Source organism: Centruroides sculpturatus, unplaced genomic scaffold (genome assembly GCF_000671375.1).
Source record: "Centruroides sculpturatus isolate CEXI.00-Female unplaced genomic scaffold, Cexi_2.0 scaffold1482, whole genome shotgun sequence".
Taxonomy (NCBI): domain Eukaryota; kingdom Metazoa; phylum Arthropoda; class Arachnida; order Scorpiones; family Buthidae; genus Centruroides; species Centruroides sculpturatus.
The window spans coordinates 107,202-127,022 of NW_019386004.1; the positions used below are offsets into that span (position 1 = coordinate 107,202).

The following is a 19,821-nucleotide window of genomic DNA, read 5'->3' on the forward strand; positions in this document are numbered from 1 at the left end:
TGTAGTCTGTGATTGGGTTATTTAGAGAAGCGTATTTATAAGCATGCATATTTTTCTCATTGTAATAATGGTTACTGTTGACGTTAGACTTTCTTATATTCTAATAAAGCATCTTCATCTACATATTTGTACAATGTAAATCATATAATTTATACTGAAAGTCTGTTAATATAAAGTAGACAGCTTCTCTATAAAAGCTGAGTAAACTCTTAGAAGTGATGCTTTTGTGCCACTTATAACAATTACTGTGTTTATTCGTGGTACGTAATTATTTACGGATCAGTTATCAATATACCGGTTCCATGATTTGTTTTCTCTCCGCAATAGATGATGTGCTGCATGAAAATATGGAATTTTAAATATAGATTCTAAAGAATGTATTGAAGTTTATTCCTTATAAAGTTGAAGTTAAACAAAATGTATTGTTCATTTTTACTTTAAAAAAAGGCTAATTTTGTCAGACATTTTGTAGTTGTTACGACGGAATTTTCAAAACTGATTATTTATAATTTTTTTGTTTTAAGAAAATTTATGTAGAATGATCTGGAGCCATTGTACCATATACTGTACAGTACATCATTGCAGTGCATTCACGCACACATCATGATTAAATTCTACATTTGGTCATGTTTATCGGGTTTTGGAGTGAGGAAATGGCGTAGTTGTGGCCACTTGCTAAACATCATTAAAATGCATTGTCGTTCGACTCAAGTATATCTTCAGTTTCAGAATTCTTTCTGAATTAGAAGAGAATGAAATTTGAATTCAAAGTTGCAGTGTCTTGATATAAGCTGTTGTTTTTTGGGGGCATTTCATTACTTTAAATTGAAATCAGATTATAAAGAAACTCGACTTTTTTAAATAAAATTTTTCTTTGAAAGAAATTAAATTGGTTTAGACTTTTTATGTAAGGCACCGGTGCTTGAAGGAATTAGAAGTTTGCTTATTATAGTTGGAATTATTTCAATCAAACGGAATCGACTAGCATGGATTAAGGAAGGAAACGAGCTGAATTGCACAAGAAAAATCGTAGGAACCTGGATCGGATAATACCTAAATCTCTTAATAATAAGAAAAACGATACAGTATGATCATCTAGTTAATTCTAAAGATTTTCTAATTTATATTACAGATAATACATGAAATTTCTTGATCTGTAATGCACATTTAGTTATATTTTATATCAAAAACACAGTTAAACAATTAAAATGAGAAACAAATTTGTATTATACAATATACGATTTATAATACAAATCTTTTTCCAATTTTAATTATCGTAATATTTAATTTATTTAATGTTTTTATTGTCATTGTATTTGTGGTATTTTCGAATATACTTTCGCCAGTTTTGTTTTTACCAGAAAACAAAACTGCCGTTAAATTTCAATCGTAATAATGGTTATGAGAAGGAGTATAATGATAACAGTTTGAGGTAATATTGATATGAGAAATTATGTAAATAAATACTTGAATGAGACGTGAAGTGTTATATATATATAATCAATTATATTTGACTACTTATTCAAATTATTTTACAGGATATAAACTTAAATATAGAAATTAATTATATTTGAATCTAATTTTCCATTCAGATTTTACGTAAAGGACAAAGTAAAACGTGCATTAGGACAGCATAACAAATAAATATTTAAATAAATGTAATTTTCATAGTAGCATCACCACGGAGGTTTCTACGTGTCCGAGCTTCCTTTTGCTTTTTAAATCCTTTAAATAAATAAATGAAAAAAATCTAATAAGTAGGGGAAGGTGGTGCAAGATGGGGTCATGGGGTAAGATGGGGTCATCTGTTTATTTGTGGTTAATGTTCTTTTATCTAGCTGTTATTTTGGGAACTAAATGTCTACCTCGAAAGGGATCATGGAGCTAGAGAACGCCCAAACCGCTCTCTTTGTTTGGAAGTAAGATACGTTTTTTATGTTTCAACAATACTTCATTTAATTTTATGCCTGCTAAAAAGTTTCTACAAAGTAAGTATCATTGTGAACTTTTACATTACCTTTTATATGAAGATATTATGGTATTCGAAGTAACCTTTAAGACTGTAATTGTTTAGTTTTGAAATGAAGTTTATGTGTGTTTGCAGTCAGTATAAAAAGTGTACGTTGGGGGCAAGATGGGGTACCCCGTCTAGCCCCAGGTTTACCATGAATATGGCCTATGAATCCAGAAGTATTTTCGGAGGCAGACTTTATTGCTGCAGAGACGACAAACAGGCCCCTTCAGCAAGGGTAGGCCTAACAAGAAACAAAAGACAAACGACACAGAATGCCTCTATTGTGGAGGGTTATACTCTGTATCTGCAGAGAGTTGGGCTAAATGTAGCCGTTGTGATAAATGGGCACACTATTCTTGTGCCAATATTGAAGAAAACGACAGTTTAACTATTTTAATTTGTCTTTCTTGTATATAAAAATAATATCTCCATCTTACCCCATGGGTGGGGCAAGATGGTGCATTTACATATAATTTTAAAATATTAAATGTTCTTGTTTTTAGAAACGTTTCTCGAAAATTAAATTTTGTATTATATATTACCAAACGTTATAGTTACAGAGAATAAAAAAATTATTGTTCTCATTAAAGTGGTTGCCATCTTATGACTTTTCAAACCTTAACGTTCTCATCTTACCCCACCTTCCCCTACAGGCAAACATTTGAATATGACAAAGTCACTTGTAGACACGTATATATAATATATAAAAGCTTAATTTTTATCTAAAGCGTGTGCCCACCAGTGGCTAAGAAGATGAAACTATTAAACACTGGTGGATCGTGGCTTTGCACTTCAACGCGCCAGTTACTTGAAGTTTTTCGTTTTTCTTTACGTAACACATAAATAGAAACCTGTTTCTCATAGAAAGTCCTCTTGAAAGATGTCCTTCTGGGAGGAATCCCGCTTGACAGATTACTTGACATTTTTCCGCCAATCTTTCAATTCCAATCCAATTATCTACACCGCTATCGTCTACATCCACAGTGCTAAAGTGGTGAATGTAAATTTTCACGTTATAATTCGGGCACCCTAATTTTGGTTCTACTTTCGCTAGCGGTTTATCGTAAATAATACATTGTTTTATTATTATGTGTTACAAAAATAAATTGCTAATCGATCTTCAAATCTGCCTACACAATTTGTAGATCCAATTTTTACTTCAGTATTTAAAACAGAAGATTCGAATTTATGTGGTCTGTAGATTTTTCTCTGAAAATTAAATGCCAACTCTAATTTTATACTTTTATCAGGAATGTTTCCTCATGTTACTTTGCAATGTTTAGTCGACTCTTCTTCATCTTTTATTATACTAATGCCTTTTGAATCTGTTTTGTTCTTGTGTTCTTTATTAGAATATTGTTGTTACGCCAGAGCATTATAAAAAGAACTCTGATTTCTGGTAGTATCTTTTATAGCTTTTATTTTCTTTCATGTTTAATTTATTACTTTAGCAAATTTGGCAAAATTCCACGCTTTCGAAGCATTTATAATTGACGTCTCAGAGAAACTTTAGTAACCATTTTTATTTTAGATAGACATTGTTCATTTTGATAAAATTTCCAATGAAAAGAAATATAATCATTACTGTAAGAAAAATATACACTTACATTAACGTTCATTAGAATAATAACTTCTTAATATAATAAATAGTGATTAATAATAAAATAAATAAGGCTTATTTTTAGAAAATTTTCATTTACTAAACATTAGAAGTATTGGAAAATTGACTAATGATCTGATGTAAGAATATTTATGGTTTCGGTTCGAATATTTATTTACTTTTAATTTTTTTCAAATGATTGGCTTATTTCTTTAAATATCTTACATTTTGATTTATTATTTGAAATGTTTTTATGGTAAGATAAAAAAATTATTGTAAAGCAATAACGTTTTGGCTTGTGCAGTAATTCTCAAACACTTTATGGGTATGGAAGGAAAGCATTAAACAGGCATAATGCATTATTGTTTTCGGATCTATAACTACGTCACAATTTGATCTTTTTTTATTTTTTGTATACGAATAGATAATGATATTAAATTTCTAATTGGAAAAGCAATTTGACTAGGCAAATTAGACGTTATAACAGCATAACTGCTTTATTTAACATATTTTTGTGATCATATTTCAAAACTTGAATTGTATAATTATAAATCTAAAAATTTTTCAAGCTAACGTAATTTATAATCAAGTATTCTCTCATTTTATATTGTAATTCTGTGTACAGTGAGATAATCATAATTAAACTACCCTTATTCAACGCTGTCTAGAGAGTTATTTGGCACTCCAAATACAACAAAATTTGCTTTGGTGACATTTTATTATTAATATTAATAATAAAATTATTATAATAAGAATATTAAAATTATTGTTCTAATATTCTTTTGAGGAACTGATTTTTGATATCAGTTAACTGCATAAATGATAATTTTCTTTATACATAACAGTTAAACTAAGCAATATTTCAAAAATAATGTGCATTAATTTGGTACGAAATTCTAAACACAATTGACTACTTTTGGCATATCGAAAAAAGCAAATGCCAATGTAATATTCATTGAAAGATGAATAAAATAATATGATTTAATTATTTGCTGCAATCCTTGAATAAACTAGTCTTAATGATTTATATACTCTCCATAAGACTATTACCGTCAAATAATTTGATTTTCAACAGTCTTATAGAACAAATGTAAAGACTATCTTCTCTTTGAAATTATCTCTCTAAAAGAGTCAAATAAGAAACGAGCAATTATTTATCGTGACATCGTTACAATGCTGAGCTGCAAGTTTTAATTATATTTTTTATTAATTTAATTTAAAATATATACTCTCCGCCTTAAATTAGAAGTGTCTTGCCTCTAAACAACATACTTTTCCTTTAACAATAGAGTCGTGCCGGTCATCTATCTAACTCCTTTCAGAGAAAATTTTTGAATTGAAATAATATAAAGATTTTATATAGTTAGTCAGGCCTCCTGCCCCATATCTTTTCTCGTCTTTCATCTATCTAATTTCGTTCTCCAGATTAAGGAAGGACAGACAGACGGACAGTGAAAATTTATAAGTCTACAATTTTTTTCAAATTGTAGCCCAATAATATTTATTTATTTTCGTGGTGTCAGACGAAATGACGAAATTTATTTCATTATCAAAGGAAAACAAACAGATGAAACCGATAACAATTCGCGTTCAAATGATACGTAAAAGTAAGTTTCTCTAGAAACAATTTAAGCAACATTTTAGGGAAATTTTAAATTAATGCTGAATTTTATAAAACTTTTATTTCGTTGTGCAAATATTATATAATTTTTATTTTTTAAACATTATCTTCCTATAGTTAATAAGCGATAGGCTGACGTCTTAACTCCTTTTGGCCATCTAGCCATTGAAAAGATAATTTACAAAAAAATCTTTATACATTTTAATTATAATTCACTGAAGCTATAAACATGACAGCCGACTTGTTTGAAATCGTTGGGCAATGACGCCAAAGTGTACCTCGTTTTATTGCTAAACTCTTAACAATTTTGTTAATATAGTGGAAAAAAAGCGAGACGTTCATGAAGTAAAATACAGAGGCCACTTTCGGAATGTAACACGATGATTCAAAATACAAAAATGAAATTATTTGTACAGTACATGCTGTATGAGCGCGAATTACATAGCCACAATTTATCAAGTTGATATCCAAATTATATTCCTAAAGTGCACTTGTGAATAAATTTTTACAATTAAAAAAATCTAATTTAATGATTTATGATAAAATTTAATATTATATTTGACAATATTATACAAAAATAAATGCCCCCAATCTCTCTAACAGAGGCTGATTTAATGGCATTTATTTCTCTGCAACTTTAAATTTTCTAACATGATATTTTTATATTGTTCATTCTCCTTTCAACTTGATAATAGCCTATATGTTTATTTTTATTATCAATAAATGTACTTTAATGTTTTTAATAATCTGAGTGAATTTATCCACTTTACACTGGAATTTCTCACAATAATAGATAGTTTCACGATTACTATTTATGAAAATATAATAATAATTTCATTCCTAAGAAGAGTTTATGCGAACACTTTATTATTCATTTATAAATAAAACTGTGATTATTATGATAACTAGAGGCTATGTAAATAATTACGCTGTAATTAATTTCATACGTCTTGAAAAAATATATTAATAAAGTAAATTAATTAATAATTCAATATTAGTCTTCACCTTTAATGATGACACTATATTATAATTTATTTAAAATGTATTTAACTTTAAAACTATATAAAAGTGGTTCCGCATCTTATAAATAGATTTTCGTAACGTTAATAAAATATTCCAAAAAATTAGTTGACTAACTTCAAAATAGTTTAGTTTACAAACTTACATTATGATATTTATTTTATATAAAAATAAATTTAAATTTTTAAAATGCATCTTAATCCTACATTCTGTACAGCGAAGTCTTCTTCTATAAGATTTCCATCCACACTGTATAATATTTTTCCAGTATATTCTCCCTTCTCAGATTTATTTTTCCTTATAAATAACAAATATATAATTATTTCTTCAGCTTAAGAACAAAAGACTTAACTTGCTTCTAATTCTTGTATTTATTGCTTTCTCTTAATCGCATAAATAACAATTTTTAATGTTCTCGTGTTATTCATTTATTAATTTCCTGCTATCGTTTAAAATTAACTTTAAAATTTTAAATTAGTATTAATTTCGAAACTTCTTCGTGAAGTCATTTAATTAAAAGTGAAATCGCTTTTAAAAATACAATTTTATTTATTCTAGAAATATCCGATTTGAAGGTTTTGAAAGGAAGTAAGCAAGTCTATAAAGTATATCTTCTTCTTTTTATTTTCGTCATTTTTTAAATTTATGCAAACAATTTTGAATTTAAAAATGCAGTAAAATCTGTATAAACGGGAATAGAATTTTTCCATCCAACATATTTCTGTTTTACTCAGGTTCCGTTTAGACATGTTTTTACTGTGTTTACAAAACACCAAGCTAATATTCTCAGTATATAAATTAAAATTTATATTCGTATTTTTATTCATATTCGTGTAATATCTTAATCTCATATTAAAATAAAATTAGTTCCATAAACTAAAGATATTAATGAAGATATGAAGTGTCTAGCAATTTTATTTTCATTAATTTTACTTTGAATCTAATAAATTGAATATGTGATTATCATTCTGGAACTAAATTAAGTTTTACCATCTCATTTATCTAATGTTAATTTAACTCAAAAACATTATTACAATTTTTAAAAGCCAGAGATATAATTACTTTATCGCCTTTATTTTTATATAGCCGTTGATGGGAAAACATTAGTATTAAATTATATTTTCGAATATACAATATTGAGCAAATGCTATTAAATAACGCCTCTATAATAATTATTTTTCTATTAAAATTTTAAACTGATTTATAAAATATTTAAAACTTTTAATAGAAAAATAATACTTATAAAGTATGTTATTAATTAGGGAATAGTTTTCTCTCAATTTTTTTAATTAAAATAAACATTGTTTAATAATAGAAAGGAAGTCTTCTTGTATATATACACCTATCAATTCGCATAACAAATTTATTCAATATTGAAAAAAATTTTTAATTATAATTAACATATATGTATAATAGATATAAGAGATAAAATATATAATACTTATATAATATATAATTTAAAATAATACTTAAATTAAGTATTCTTCGCTCGATCTATTGCTATAGTAAAACTTATATTTAATAGAAATTATTGCTGGACTTTTTTGCATTCATTTCTTTTCATTTCTAATAATCGCTACCATTACATTTAAGTCTTACTAATACAAATGATTAACTCGTAAAACGGGGATCATTTAACTATTTGACTTCTTCGACATATAAATTTCTTTTGGTGTAATTTCGATAACATAAAAAAATATTTATCTCAAAGAATTTAATTAAAAAATTGTTTTTTGATATTTTTATCTGGAACTACCTAGATATAGTTTTATGAAATTGATATTTTCACAACGCAGGGGTTGGGAAAATATCAATTTCATAAAACTGTTTTATTCATTTTTAATCTGAAAATTTTATAACTCAATTAATTTATTTTTATCTAAAGTTACAAAAGAAAATGTCGAAAAACATTAATATTGGGATGATTTCTAAAAAAAATTCGAAACAGATATATTTATTTTTGGTACTAAAAATTTGTATGAGTAAAAAAAAACCTTTCACAACTTGGAAGTTTTTTTGAGATATGTTTCCACCTTTTAATATCTCCCGAACCTATGGTGTGATTTTCCAGAAAATTTCTAAAAGCATTTCTCTAATACACAAACCTCCCTGAAAAAATTTAAGAAATTTACGACAAAAGGCACAGGAGTTACTAAGCTTTAAAATAGATGAAAAAATCATGCAGTTCCCCATACACATACACACCTAACATCCGTACACACAGAAAAAATCCCCAACTCTTTTGCATTTCTCGACATTTCAAGGTCTCCCAATTTCGAAAATGTAAAAATCTTGAGATTATTTTTTGACAGATGGCCAAACTTTCCCTCCGTTATATAACAGCCGAAAAATAAAATGAATAAAATCTAAGATAATACTATTATTATTACATAATATTAATAATAATTTTCAAATAAATGATGCTTTTCTCACATGGTTTATGATTACGATATTTTTCTATTTAAAACATATTTTAGATTTATATACAGTAATTATATTTCACTATAAATCAGCTCTTGACAAATTTCATGTTTATGTCGAAGAACAAATATAATGTCTTACTCGGCAGTTTTCATTTATAAATTTGTAAACGAGAGATTTATCATTTTTTTTTAATATTTCGGTCTGTAATTTGGATATTTTGCAAGCTTCAACAGTTAAAAGATTAAAGATTGGTAGATCTTGAAAATTAATTCGAGACAATTAGGTATAAATACTATAGATTCTACTTCGACTTAGCTATAGACATTCCCTTTGCTAAATTTGCTTTCCCAGTAATTGCATAACATGAAGTTATTGATCCCTAAAACGAATTTGGGACACCGCGTATATTAGTTTTTCTTTTCAATTATTAATTTACAAAGCGAGATCCACTTTTTATATTTTCTAGATTAGGACAATTTTCATATTTATACAGTATTAAAAACTTTTTAAAATAAAAATTGTTAAATTATAACAGATCATCATTAAAATTATTTATTACTCCTTTAATGTATTAAATAAATCATAAAAGCAATAATTAATTTTTAATTGCTATTTATATTAATTTAATGTTATTTAATGTTCTGGTTATTAAATTATTATTAACTCTTAAAACTTTTTATTTTAAATTCCTGTATTGAATGATAACAATAAATTTCTAAAAATACATTTATAAACACAAATGTCGTTTTTGATGCAAATTATCATAAGAAAAGAGAATAACTTAATTAGGAAAATTGTCATTTATAATGGAAAAAGCTGACTTTCCGGCATTCAAACAGCAGGTTAAGAGGATCATTAGGAAATCCGATAATTTTCAATTATACTACAATATACAATTTAAGTAATAAAAAAGCGTAATAGGAGTAATTCTGTTGAATTAAATATTGTTTTTAAATGGAGATTTTTTAATTATAAGTTTAAAAAAATACTATGACATTAGCTCAAAGTTAAAATTGTTCGTAGCACCATCTGTTATGTTCTTTAAAAAATAACAGTCATATTATTAATTATTTAAAAAAACAGTTAAACTTGATTAATGACAAGTTTCTAAAAGTATTGTAAATGCCAATAACGAGGAAAATTTTTATTAAGTTCGACCTCATTCGAAATATGATATATGAATCCCCTCTATCTCTCCATCCCTTGAGTTTCATAGTAGCATCAATGCCTTTTATATAGAAGTTACCATGCCAAATTTCGTTTATATTTACCCCCTTCTAAGATGTTAAACGAAATAGATGTCAACACACAATAAACTTTTCCGTTTTTTCGATTTTTGAGTTCAGAGATTTGCGGCGGGTCAAATATGAGACGGTTACAATACTTACCCGTGTTATGTTATAACATACTGGAAAATAATTGTATAGGGAATTTGTGCCAGGAATACAATAAGATGTAGTTTATTCTACGCGGTTTAAATTTATTAATTAGGCTGCAATTTGAAAAAATTGTAGACCTATAAATTCCCATTGTCATCTGTCTGTTATCCTTCCTTAATCTCGAGAACGGAGTTACATAGATGAAAATCAAGACCAGATATGGAAAGCTTAGGCATGGAGGCCCGGATTCGCTATATACGAATTTCCGATGCAAACTGGAAGTTACGTTATATCAATTGAAGCATTTTCCCCTGAAAGGATTTAGATAAATGACTGCATGATTGTTGCTAACAGGGAATGCATTATGTACTGTACAGGGGCAAGACAATACTAATTTGAGGTGGAGATTATGTATTTTAAATTAAATAAATTAAAAAATTATAATAAAAAGTTGTAGCCCGGCATTGTGATGATGTCACAATAAATAATTGCTCGTTAATGGTTAGAAATATAAATACTTATGAACTTATCATAGTCTACACAAAATATGTTTTAGTATAATTTTAAAATTTTATTAATATTCTAGATCAGTGATTCTCAAACTTTTTCGATCCACCAAGTTGGGTATAACTTTGTTCCATAAAGTTATACCCAACGCCCCCTAACCCATTTTCTCTTGTGTGAGAAAAGGATTGGAAATATTCTTAGGAAAACTTTTCTATGAATCTCACACTTTGTGCCCTTACTGTACATTGTTCTCATCATCTGGAAACCATTAAACGCAATGTTTCCTCTTATCAGCCCCAATTTTGCCTTTGGTCACCGTTCAATACCCTGCCTCTATCATAGATCTATTCATCGCGCCAGAAGGGGGCGTTATTGCTTACTTTGAGAAACGCTGAGCTAAAATAAAAGTCAATGTGTTAGAAATATTCAAGTTGTGACCTTCAATAAAAAATAAAAAATATATAAAATGTCAACATTTTATATATATTCCGTCGAATTTTTATATATAGAATTTGTCTGCCGTCGCCCCTCTATATTTCCTTAACGCCCCCCAATTCTCTTTGAGCCTTCTACTGCCCCCCTGAAAGCCTCCAGCGCCCACAAGGGGGCATTATCGCCCACTTTGAGAAACGCTGTTCTAGATGAAAGTAATTTCAGATGAATATTGAATATTGTAATTAGGGTTCTTTTTTATTTTTAATTCTACTTTTGATATTGAATTTTTGATATTTGTTAGTAGTATTAATTTTATTACGAATATATATTAGACTGGGATTAGTTTGGAAAACTTTTAAAGGAATTTTACAAACTGGAAATAAAATTTAATATTAGAAGTCAAAATTATAAATACAAAATGGAATTTTTCTTAAAAATGTATTAATCATAATATAATTTCTTGTAGGAATATGCATAGCAGTATCGGAGAAAATTACTCGAAATACAAAACCTGAAGATTTTGATAAAATTATTGAACATTTGAGTTCAAAACCAAAAGCAAGAGGAGTTGTAGTTTTTGTTGATGAAGACAACTGCAGGTTTGATTTTGGATAATTTATATATTCTTAAACTTAAACTATTGTGATATCATCTGAAATATCTGAAATATTAACTGTTATTAAATATTTATGGAAAATCATTAATTTTAATTTATTTAAAATTTTTTAAAACCGTTTTTAATAAATATATCTATCTTAATATAATATATACTTTTCAATTTTCTGTTAATATGTGTAATTTTGAAGATTTTTGCCATCAAACGACAGAGAATCACAACATATTGATAAACAATTTATATAAATGAGAATGTTTGTTTGTTTATTCGCTATACACTCCTAGGCTGTTTGGCCAATTGCTATGAAACTCAGTAGTTACGTTCAAATACTTTTAACTTAGATCATGTGGTACATTCCACCTGAAAATACCGATTGAATTTCTATAAATCAATTAATTTTTATTTACATTCAATTTTCTGAGTTACACGTAGCGCCATCTATTGGCAAAAAAGTTAACAAAATAATGAACTAAATATAATTCTTACAAAAAATGATATAATTTTAAAAAATATATACTATATTCACCGAATTACTTTGACAATGATATAACATGAAATAGATGCGCCATTACGCCATTACTGCGACAGGTAGCAAATAGCACTTTCTACGTAGAGTGTAGTAGTGTTTTGACCCTGTAAATCATACTTTTCCTGGTAGCAATAGAGTCGTGCCAGTTATATATCTAACTCCGTTCCGGGGAAAATTTTTGTATTGAAATAACGTGACTTACAGTGAGAAGTTCATATATAGGTAATCAGGTCCATTTCTCTTACGATTTCCATGTCTGGTCTCGACTTTCATCTATAACTCCGTTCTGAAGATTAAGAAAGGTCAGAGACGGGCGGACGACAGTGGGAATTTATAGGTCTACAATTCTTTCAAATTGCAGCCCAATAAATGCCCTTAAGTAACCAAGTGAACAAAATCACTGATCACCCGGTAATCGGTCATGGTAATACATGGCCACCCGGTAATGAATGGCCAATGGACTGCACACGTGGAGTTTTCTGGGTTTTCTTCGCGTTAGTAACACTTAAATTGGGGCCAGCTTTATATAAGTCTTTCCGGGATGCATCCTCCTAGGCAGATCGCTCAGGTGTCGCGTTGTCATATCCAAATAAACCGAACTAATTTTAATAATTTTTTATAAACGCGATATTTACGAAGACATGCTTAACTATCAGGAAACCTGGACATCCCTCTCTTCCCCTGATTTTATCTCTCCTTACTAACTCATAAACCATTGCCCAAACTTCCTACTGATACTACTGAAAGATGTTTTAACGTTCAGCCAAATTAATATAAGTGCAACGATCTTAAGCCACAAAGTAAAGCTTGAAGTCTTTTTCTGTGCCAATGTTTATTTTTCCTATTTGTTATCAAAGCGACATTGTTTCATTCAAAATTTCCTGTAGTTATACTCTGTATAATGTGACCTTTACTCACATGTTGAGACTTACTGTGAAATCTGCATCAACTATTCTTATGAAACTACCAGTAGTTCAGAAGTTTCCATTACTTGCTGAGCTTTACTTTTTCTCTTTTAACAATTCTTATATCATCAAGTCTTTCGGATGTAAGGTTAGCAACTTTCATCACGTGCAGGGCCATCACAACCTTTCCAACACGGATCACTTTTCAAATATTAATTAATAGTAGACCAGTACAGTATTAAGTAGCAGTCGTTGACCAATTTCTCTCCCGGGAGGAGAACAATTATTACTTTTGGTCGAATTAACTTCAACCTCTTCTTCCTATCGGACCCACGGGTATTGGCATTCGAATAGAAAAATTACATAATATCAGGTTACTAACCTGCACAAAATATGATTTAAGTGGCTTTCGAGAGTGTTGAGTTTAAATATTTGGTTCGTATTTTGCGAAATTTTATTGGTTGGCTGATTACACTAGAATTCTTTATTCTTATACTATACACAATTTAAACAATATTTAAAATGTGTTAGATTGGTCACTCGATATGATAAATCTTCGTAGTTTTATAAATAAAATATTATAATATAATGTAATATAAGGGTTAGAAGTACGAAATAATCTAATAATCGTAATCTTTGTTGCTGTTATTTTTTGCCCAGGCAGCGCCGGGCTCATCTGCTAGTTTGCGAATAATAAAAGTCTTTTCAGAAATTTTCACGGTAAACTTAAATGATAACTAAGATTTCTATTATTATTATATGAAATGGTGTTTCCATATTTAAAATGAAATAATTACAGTGCACTTTTAGTATGTTTATACATTTAAAGTTAATGAGATCTATCAATTATAAATGCGCTTTTTTTTATATTTATGTAACAAAGATAAATTTAACATTGACCATCAAATTCTTATAACTTATATGCAAACCAGGCTTATTTCTTACTCAATTCGATCACGAAACAAGATAGTTCCTTCAAATCAAGTCCTATGTAAGTAGATGATCCATATTATCCTCATTAATATATACATAAATATATTTTATTTTTATATTATTTCAAAAGCAATTCAGATAAGCTTCAAAAGAAAGATAATTGACGTTTGTTCTATTAATAAATATAAATTTTAATTAAGCTTTCAGAAAATTTCTTGTTAATACATGCAATGGATCTCTTATAACTTAACTACAGTTGTATGTTCTGTAGTTTTATTTATTTCATCTTTCTACATTCATTTTTCTATTCCTTCTATAATTAAACTGTTTTTTTTATGATTTTTAAAGATTCATAATAATAAATTAAGAATCGTAATAAATTTATTACGATTGTTGTTGTTATATTGAAGTTTTAAGTTTGAAATATTAATATTCGAAATAACGAATTTTTTACTGTAATTTTCTGTATGTCCGTTGAAACTGTAATAATGATAAAGCTGATTTTATAAAAATAGAAATCTGTAGGAAAAGAAGAGATGTAATGTAAACTTTTACGTACTGTACAAACCGAAATAAAAAAATTCATATAATTTATTCGGATATATTTCTAAATCAATTGAAAAAAATAAAATTTTTAATTCTAATATAATTTTTCATCATGTTTTACTAACTTCTAAATCAATAATCATGTTTTATCAACTTCTAGAAATCGATAGTCTTTAAAACTAAATTTTAATTAACTTTAGAAATATTTTAATAAACTCTAATTATGCCAAGTTTATATTATACAGACAATTGTACCGTGTAATAATTTATATTAGATTTTTTTTTCCTATTAAAACTTTCTTTTCTATTCATTATATATTTTTCTCCATTCGATTCTTCCTAGGTGGTTTCGAAAACTGAGAATCAATTAAAGTTTTAAAAAGGATAAAAATCTTTCAATTTACTTCTTATGTGGTTTTCTGAGGATAAAGAGAATATTCTCATGTGAAAACTGTCACCAGAAAATAGTAACCTTTTCTCTATTCCAATTTAGTTTCAAAACAATTTTTTTTGCTCAATCTATAATAAAAATCTTTTATTTGTTTATTTCTTTTCGCCATAACGAAGAAAATCAAATATCGTTTTATTATTTGATATCATTTTTACATAATCTGTAATGCATAAACTTTGATTTTTTCATTAGGATTTAGATTTGATGAATGTTCTTATTTGATTGCCTGACTAGACATTCTGTGTTATACAGGAAATGTATTTTTAAATTATTTTTAAATTATTAAATATCTTTGTGATGAAAGTCTTTTGATACAGAAAGTCTTTGGATAAAATTCTTTATTCTTCCAACTTTATAAATTAAATCACGTCTTACTAACTTCCAGTCCACTACACTTATCAACCCGTCTTAGGTTGGTCACTGACTTAACAATCCCCAATCACGGTCCTCTCGGAAAGACTTGGTAATATTCTACCAGACAAAATCATAACTGGTAAAATTCTACCAAGACTGAATCCTACCATTCCAGTTTCCTATAAAAGTAAATATATCCAGGCATAAAAGAAATCTTTCCACCATTGCACGAGTATGCGCATATGGTGCATTAGTTTCACTGAGATGTTTACAGTAAAATAAATAAATTCATTCAAACGAGATCCTGTTTAAATCCCGTTGTAACTCCATGGCAATAAATAAGTAAATTTTCCTCTGTCTCTCTCTCTCGCAAGCGCAAGAATAACGGCAGAGAATCTATTTTAAGAAGATTTAGCATAACGTACAAAGAATATTTGACTCTAAAGGGTAAAAAGCAACATTAAATAAATTAACATGAAAAGTTAGCTTTATTTTGGTATACCAAATCTCAAAACGTTTTGGTCTTGCTGTAGCTGAAATGCGCTTGTTTCTCATGCATTTCGTGCATTGGTAAGCGTTACGGAATAGCCTAAATTTCGCTATCCTTCAGTTTTTTATCTCATCTTCTTACGTTTTTGCAAAAACGTAAGGTTTGCTTTAATTTCTTGGCACTTTAATACAGCACAGAAGAGAAAGGGCAAAATATTTGAGGCTTTTTCGCAGCGCTTAGCAGTAGGGTAGCTTGTCTGAACTTTAACTCCTTCAAGCGCTGAAACAATACATTTTAAGGGTTAGGTATATAAAACATTTTTGAATCTCTACAACACGCCATAAAAATATTATCTCTTCCTTGCGGAACATCCTGTATATAACTTGATGTGAAACTCTTTAAATACTACTTTTTTCTTTAAAATCTAAGGCTTTAGACAGGTGAATTCATTTTATATCTTTATGTATTTTACATCAGTTATAAGTAATGCAGTGTAGACAAGAGATTACTATTCCCGATACAACAAATAGTTCCTTACTAAAAAATGAAATAACAGCATAATAAATAAAAACATTAAATAAGAGTAAGAATATCGTGTATTAATTAATAAATAATAAATCAGATAGAAATGTCTGTTAACAATAAATAATACAGGTGTAAAAAATATAACATATCTTTTTGAAAAACACTTCAACATAAAATAAACCTTTATAATTTACTCTAATGAAATTTTTGATTCACATACTTTGAACGAATGAAAGATATTTAAAAAATAATGTACAACTATTTCACTGCTGATTGGAAACGAAAACCATTACATTAACAACTAAATGGCGAAGGTACGAATTACATTATGTTAGATAATTACTTTTCTGAGAAATTATAATAGTGAGAGGATCAATCAAATAATCCGAATTTCTGACAATTATATGCATTATTACTTGTTTTCTGTCTCTAATCAGAGATACTGTTGCTTTATCATTACGAATATATATATAATATTACAACTAAATAATTTTGTAAAGAGTTTTTAGTGTAACAAGTATCTCAAACTTTTCTATTAGAAATTATATAAGTTATATATATATATATAGCCAATACATGAAGTAATTACATGTTTTAATAATATGCCAAATTATCTTCATTTTCTAAGAGAAAACAAAAAATAAAAACTGATTATTATAACCTTAAATTTCGTGTAAAAAATATCAGAATTATCTATATAATATAGTTGATCAATAATATAATCAACTCTATACAAGGTAATTCGAGTGGCAAACTTATGCTTTGTGTGTTCATTTGTAGTGCTTTGTTTGGAATTAAACATCTTAAATGATTTAATTTTTTATTTTAAATATTCATGTTGTTAATGTTATTAATTTATAGTTACAATATTTTAATAATTCATGACATGCCAAAAATACTTTTTTAAAATGTGTATTCTATCATCTAAATGAATACAACTTAACTGATTTCATATTAATTTCGGTAGTTCACTTATAAAATCTAAATGAAAAGATTATTTATTTGATTTTCTTAATTATTCTAAATTAAATTAAATTGGTGTTTTTAAGTATAATTATTTTGATCTATTACGCTAAAACTTTAATTTGTAAAGCTAAACAACACTTGAGGTATTGATCACTTTTAAATTAAAAGAAAATTAATCCTCTACATTATTTTTCTTAAATCTAAATATATCTGTTTCGATGTGAATGAAGTCCCTTAAAAGGAGTGTTTTGCATGCACAAAATTAATTCACTTAACAAAAGTAAACTAAATAAACTTTTCATTCAAGAATTTTATTTTTAAGGATTTTAATGTTTTCGAGTAATTCCAATTCTGTTCTCAGAACTACAATTGAAAAGATAAGAAATTGATTAAAAACAAAAACTAGATAAACCTTTTAAACTTTTGAATTATTTTTTAAATTAAAAAAGAACTCTTTCTATACGTTAGCATTGGAAATGTAATATTTATCTTATATTTAAAATTTTTAATTACTCATTTTTAAAACCCTATTTGTCGTAATTGACGTTTCTATTTAGATAAGAAATTTGTTTTCTTATCTAAATAAAACTAAAATAAAATTTTAGTAGTTTACTTTAAGTAATGCTACTTAATTAAATACAAAGTGTCAAGATTTTAATGTGAGTTCCTTTAGTTATGTTTTTAGCAATTTCTTGTCTGCCATTGTATTGATTATTAAACTCTTAACTTTTAAATTAAATGCATAAAATTTATTCCATTATCAATATTAACATCTATTATTTTGTCATAAATTTTCTCTGATAATTTAGTGTAATAAGTTCTTTTCGTAATATCGCCTTTATACTTATTAACTACTTGCGTTAAAGTCTTTCTTCTTGTGACATTAAGAAGCATTTTTATGACTTGTAACGAATTCATTGTAAGTGATATTTTCTTTCGTTAACCAAGTATATTTAAGTATATTAAGCACCATAATATTAGTGTATCTAGTATTAAGTACCTATTGTACAGTACGGTACAGTACATGACCAAGATTAAATTATAGACAGTGTTCTACTTTATAAATAATTCTTAAAAAAAATGCTAGAAGAAAAGAATAGTTGAAGCGACACTGGTTCTACGGATGTGGAAAAGCACGAGGAGGACACATTATGAATAACCGAGGAAACCATATAAGACATTTATGATAAGTTGTAAAATATTCCTTATACTGAGATGTCCTATAAGTGCTATTTGTGATTTGTAGAACTTTAGAGATAGTATATATAGTTAGCTGAGGACGAGATAAAAATCCCGAAATGCACCCAAGTCGATGTTGTTCACAATGTACTGTATCGTACAATTATATGCATTACATTTTAGACAGTAAAAAGATGTTGGTGTGTTTTATTTGTTTTGTAGAGTTAATAATTCTACAGTTTAAAATTAGTGAAAGTTGTAAAATAGTTATAGTAAACGATGATGATAAATTCTATAGTAAGTTGTCATATTATAACTATAAAAACTATACTTCGTGTTATAGCAATTTCTTGACCTTTCTTTTTGTAACCTGTATATTTATTCCCCCTACAAAACAAATGGAAGATACATCTTTTTACTGTCTAAAATTTAATGCATCTAACTATACAGTAATATCCAATAAAGTGCCACGAATTGCCTATACGTCTGTGTCTGTTTTATACATGACCAAGAATATTTAAAACAGAAGCCAGTGTTGAAAAAATTATCATACAAAGTCAGAATTTCTATTGTAAGTTGCCACCGGAAACAATTTATGATTTCTTTATTTTTTCCTACAATATCTTAGCAAATAGATCAGCTTGGTAATGCGGTAATGTGAGGGTACTGAGTTAATGTCGAACGACTTTTACCACTTTCCTAGAAATTATGCGATATTTCAAGGAAGCCAATGAGTGACGATAGCCAAGCTTCAAGAAGTAGAGGAAAATTTCTTCTGACAATGTTTTCGGAAACTCTGCTGTCATTCACAAAAGTCTAATTGCTAAAGGAAGACAGTGCTCAAGTACTCATAGTGTTCATTCAAGGAAATGTTGCGTAAATTTAAATCTAATCTTAAAAGTGAGAATAAACTAAATTAAGAAATAAGTGCGTTATTATTATTATTATTGTGTTTAGTGGGATAATTATACTCGGTTGACACCGGTGGCTGTGTACTATGCAGGACTAGAGTCAAGGCATAGCAACCAAAACAAAACTAAAATTAAATAAGTGTGTCAGTGTCTGTATTCAGGAATTTCCTAACAATATGGCATGCATTCAATATAGTGGCCTTCTGTAGTGTGATGTATGTATTTCTATTCAATTGTAATGTTCCCAGGCTTTTGTGTAGTGTGCGTGGTATCACACCTGTACGGGAGAAAATAACAGGTACAATAAGCACCCTATCCTTTCTCCACAGATGCCTTATTTTCTGGGCGAGTTCTGTCTACTTGCTAATTTTTTCAGTGCATGTGTTTTGTACATTGTGAGTGTTTGGAATGGCTAT

The 19,821-nt window shown here is 27.8% G+C and overlaps 1 protein-coding gene across 1 annotated transcript in view; it reads left to right on the plus strand.

The window, feature by feature from the left end:
• The window catches only part of LOC111613067 (metabotropic glutamate receptor 7-like), a 124,069-nt gene that overhangs the window by 60,939 nt on the left and 43,309 nt on the right, over positions 1-19,821 (plus strand). Inside the window, exon 3 of the mRNA XM_023354369.1 lies at positions 11,467-11,599. Coding sequence (XP_023210137.1) covers positions 11,467-11,599 — 133 coding nt within the window. The remainder of the gene's footprint in view (positions 1-11,466; positions 11,600-19,821) is intronic.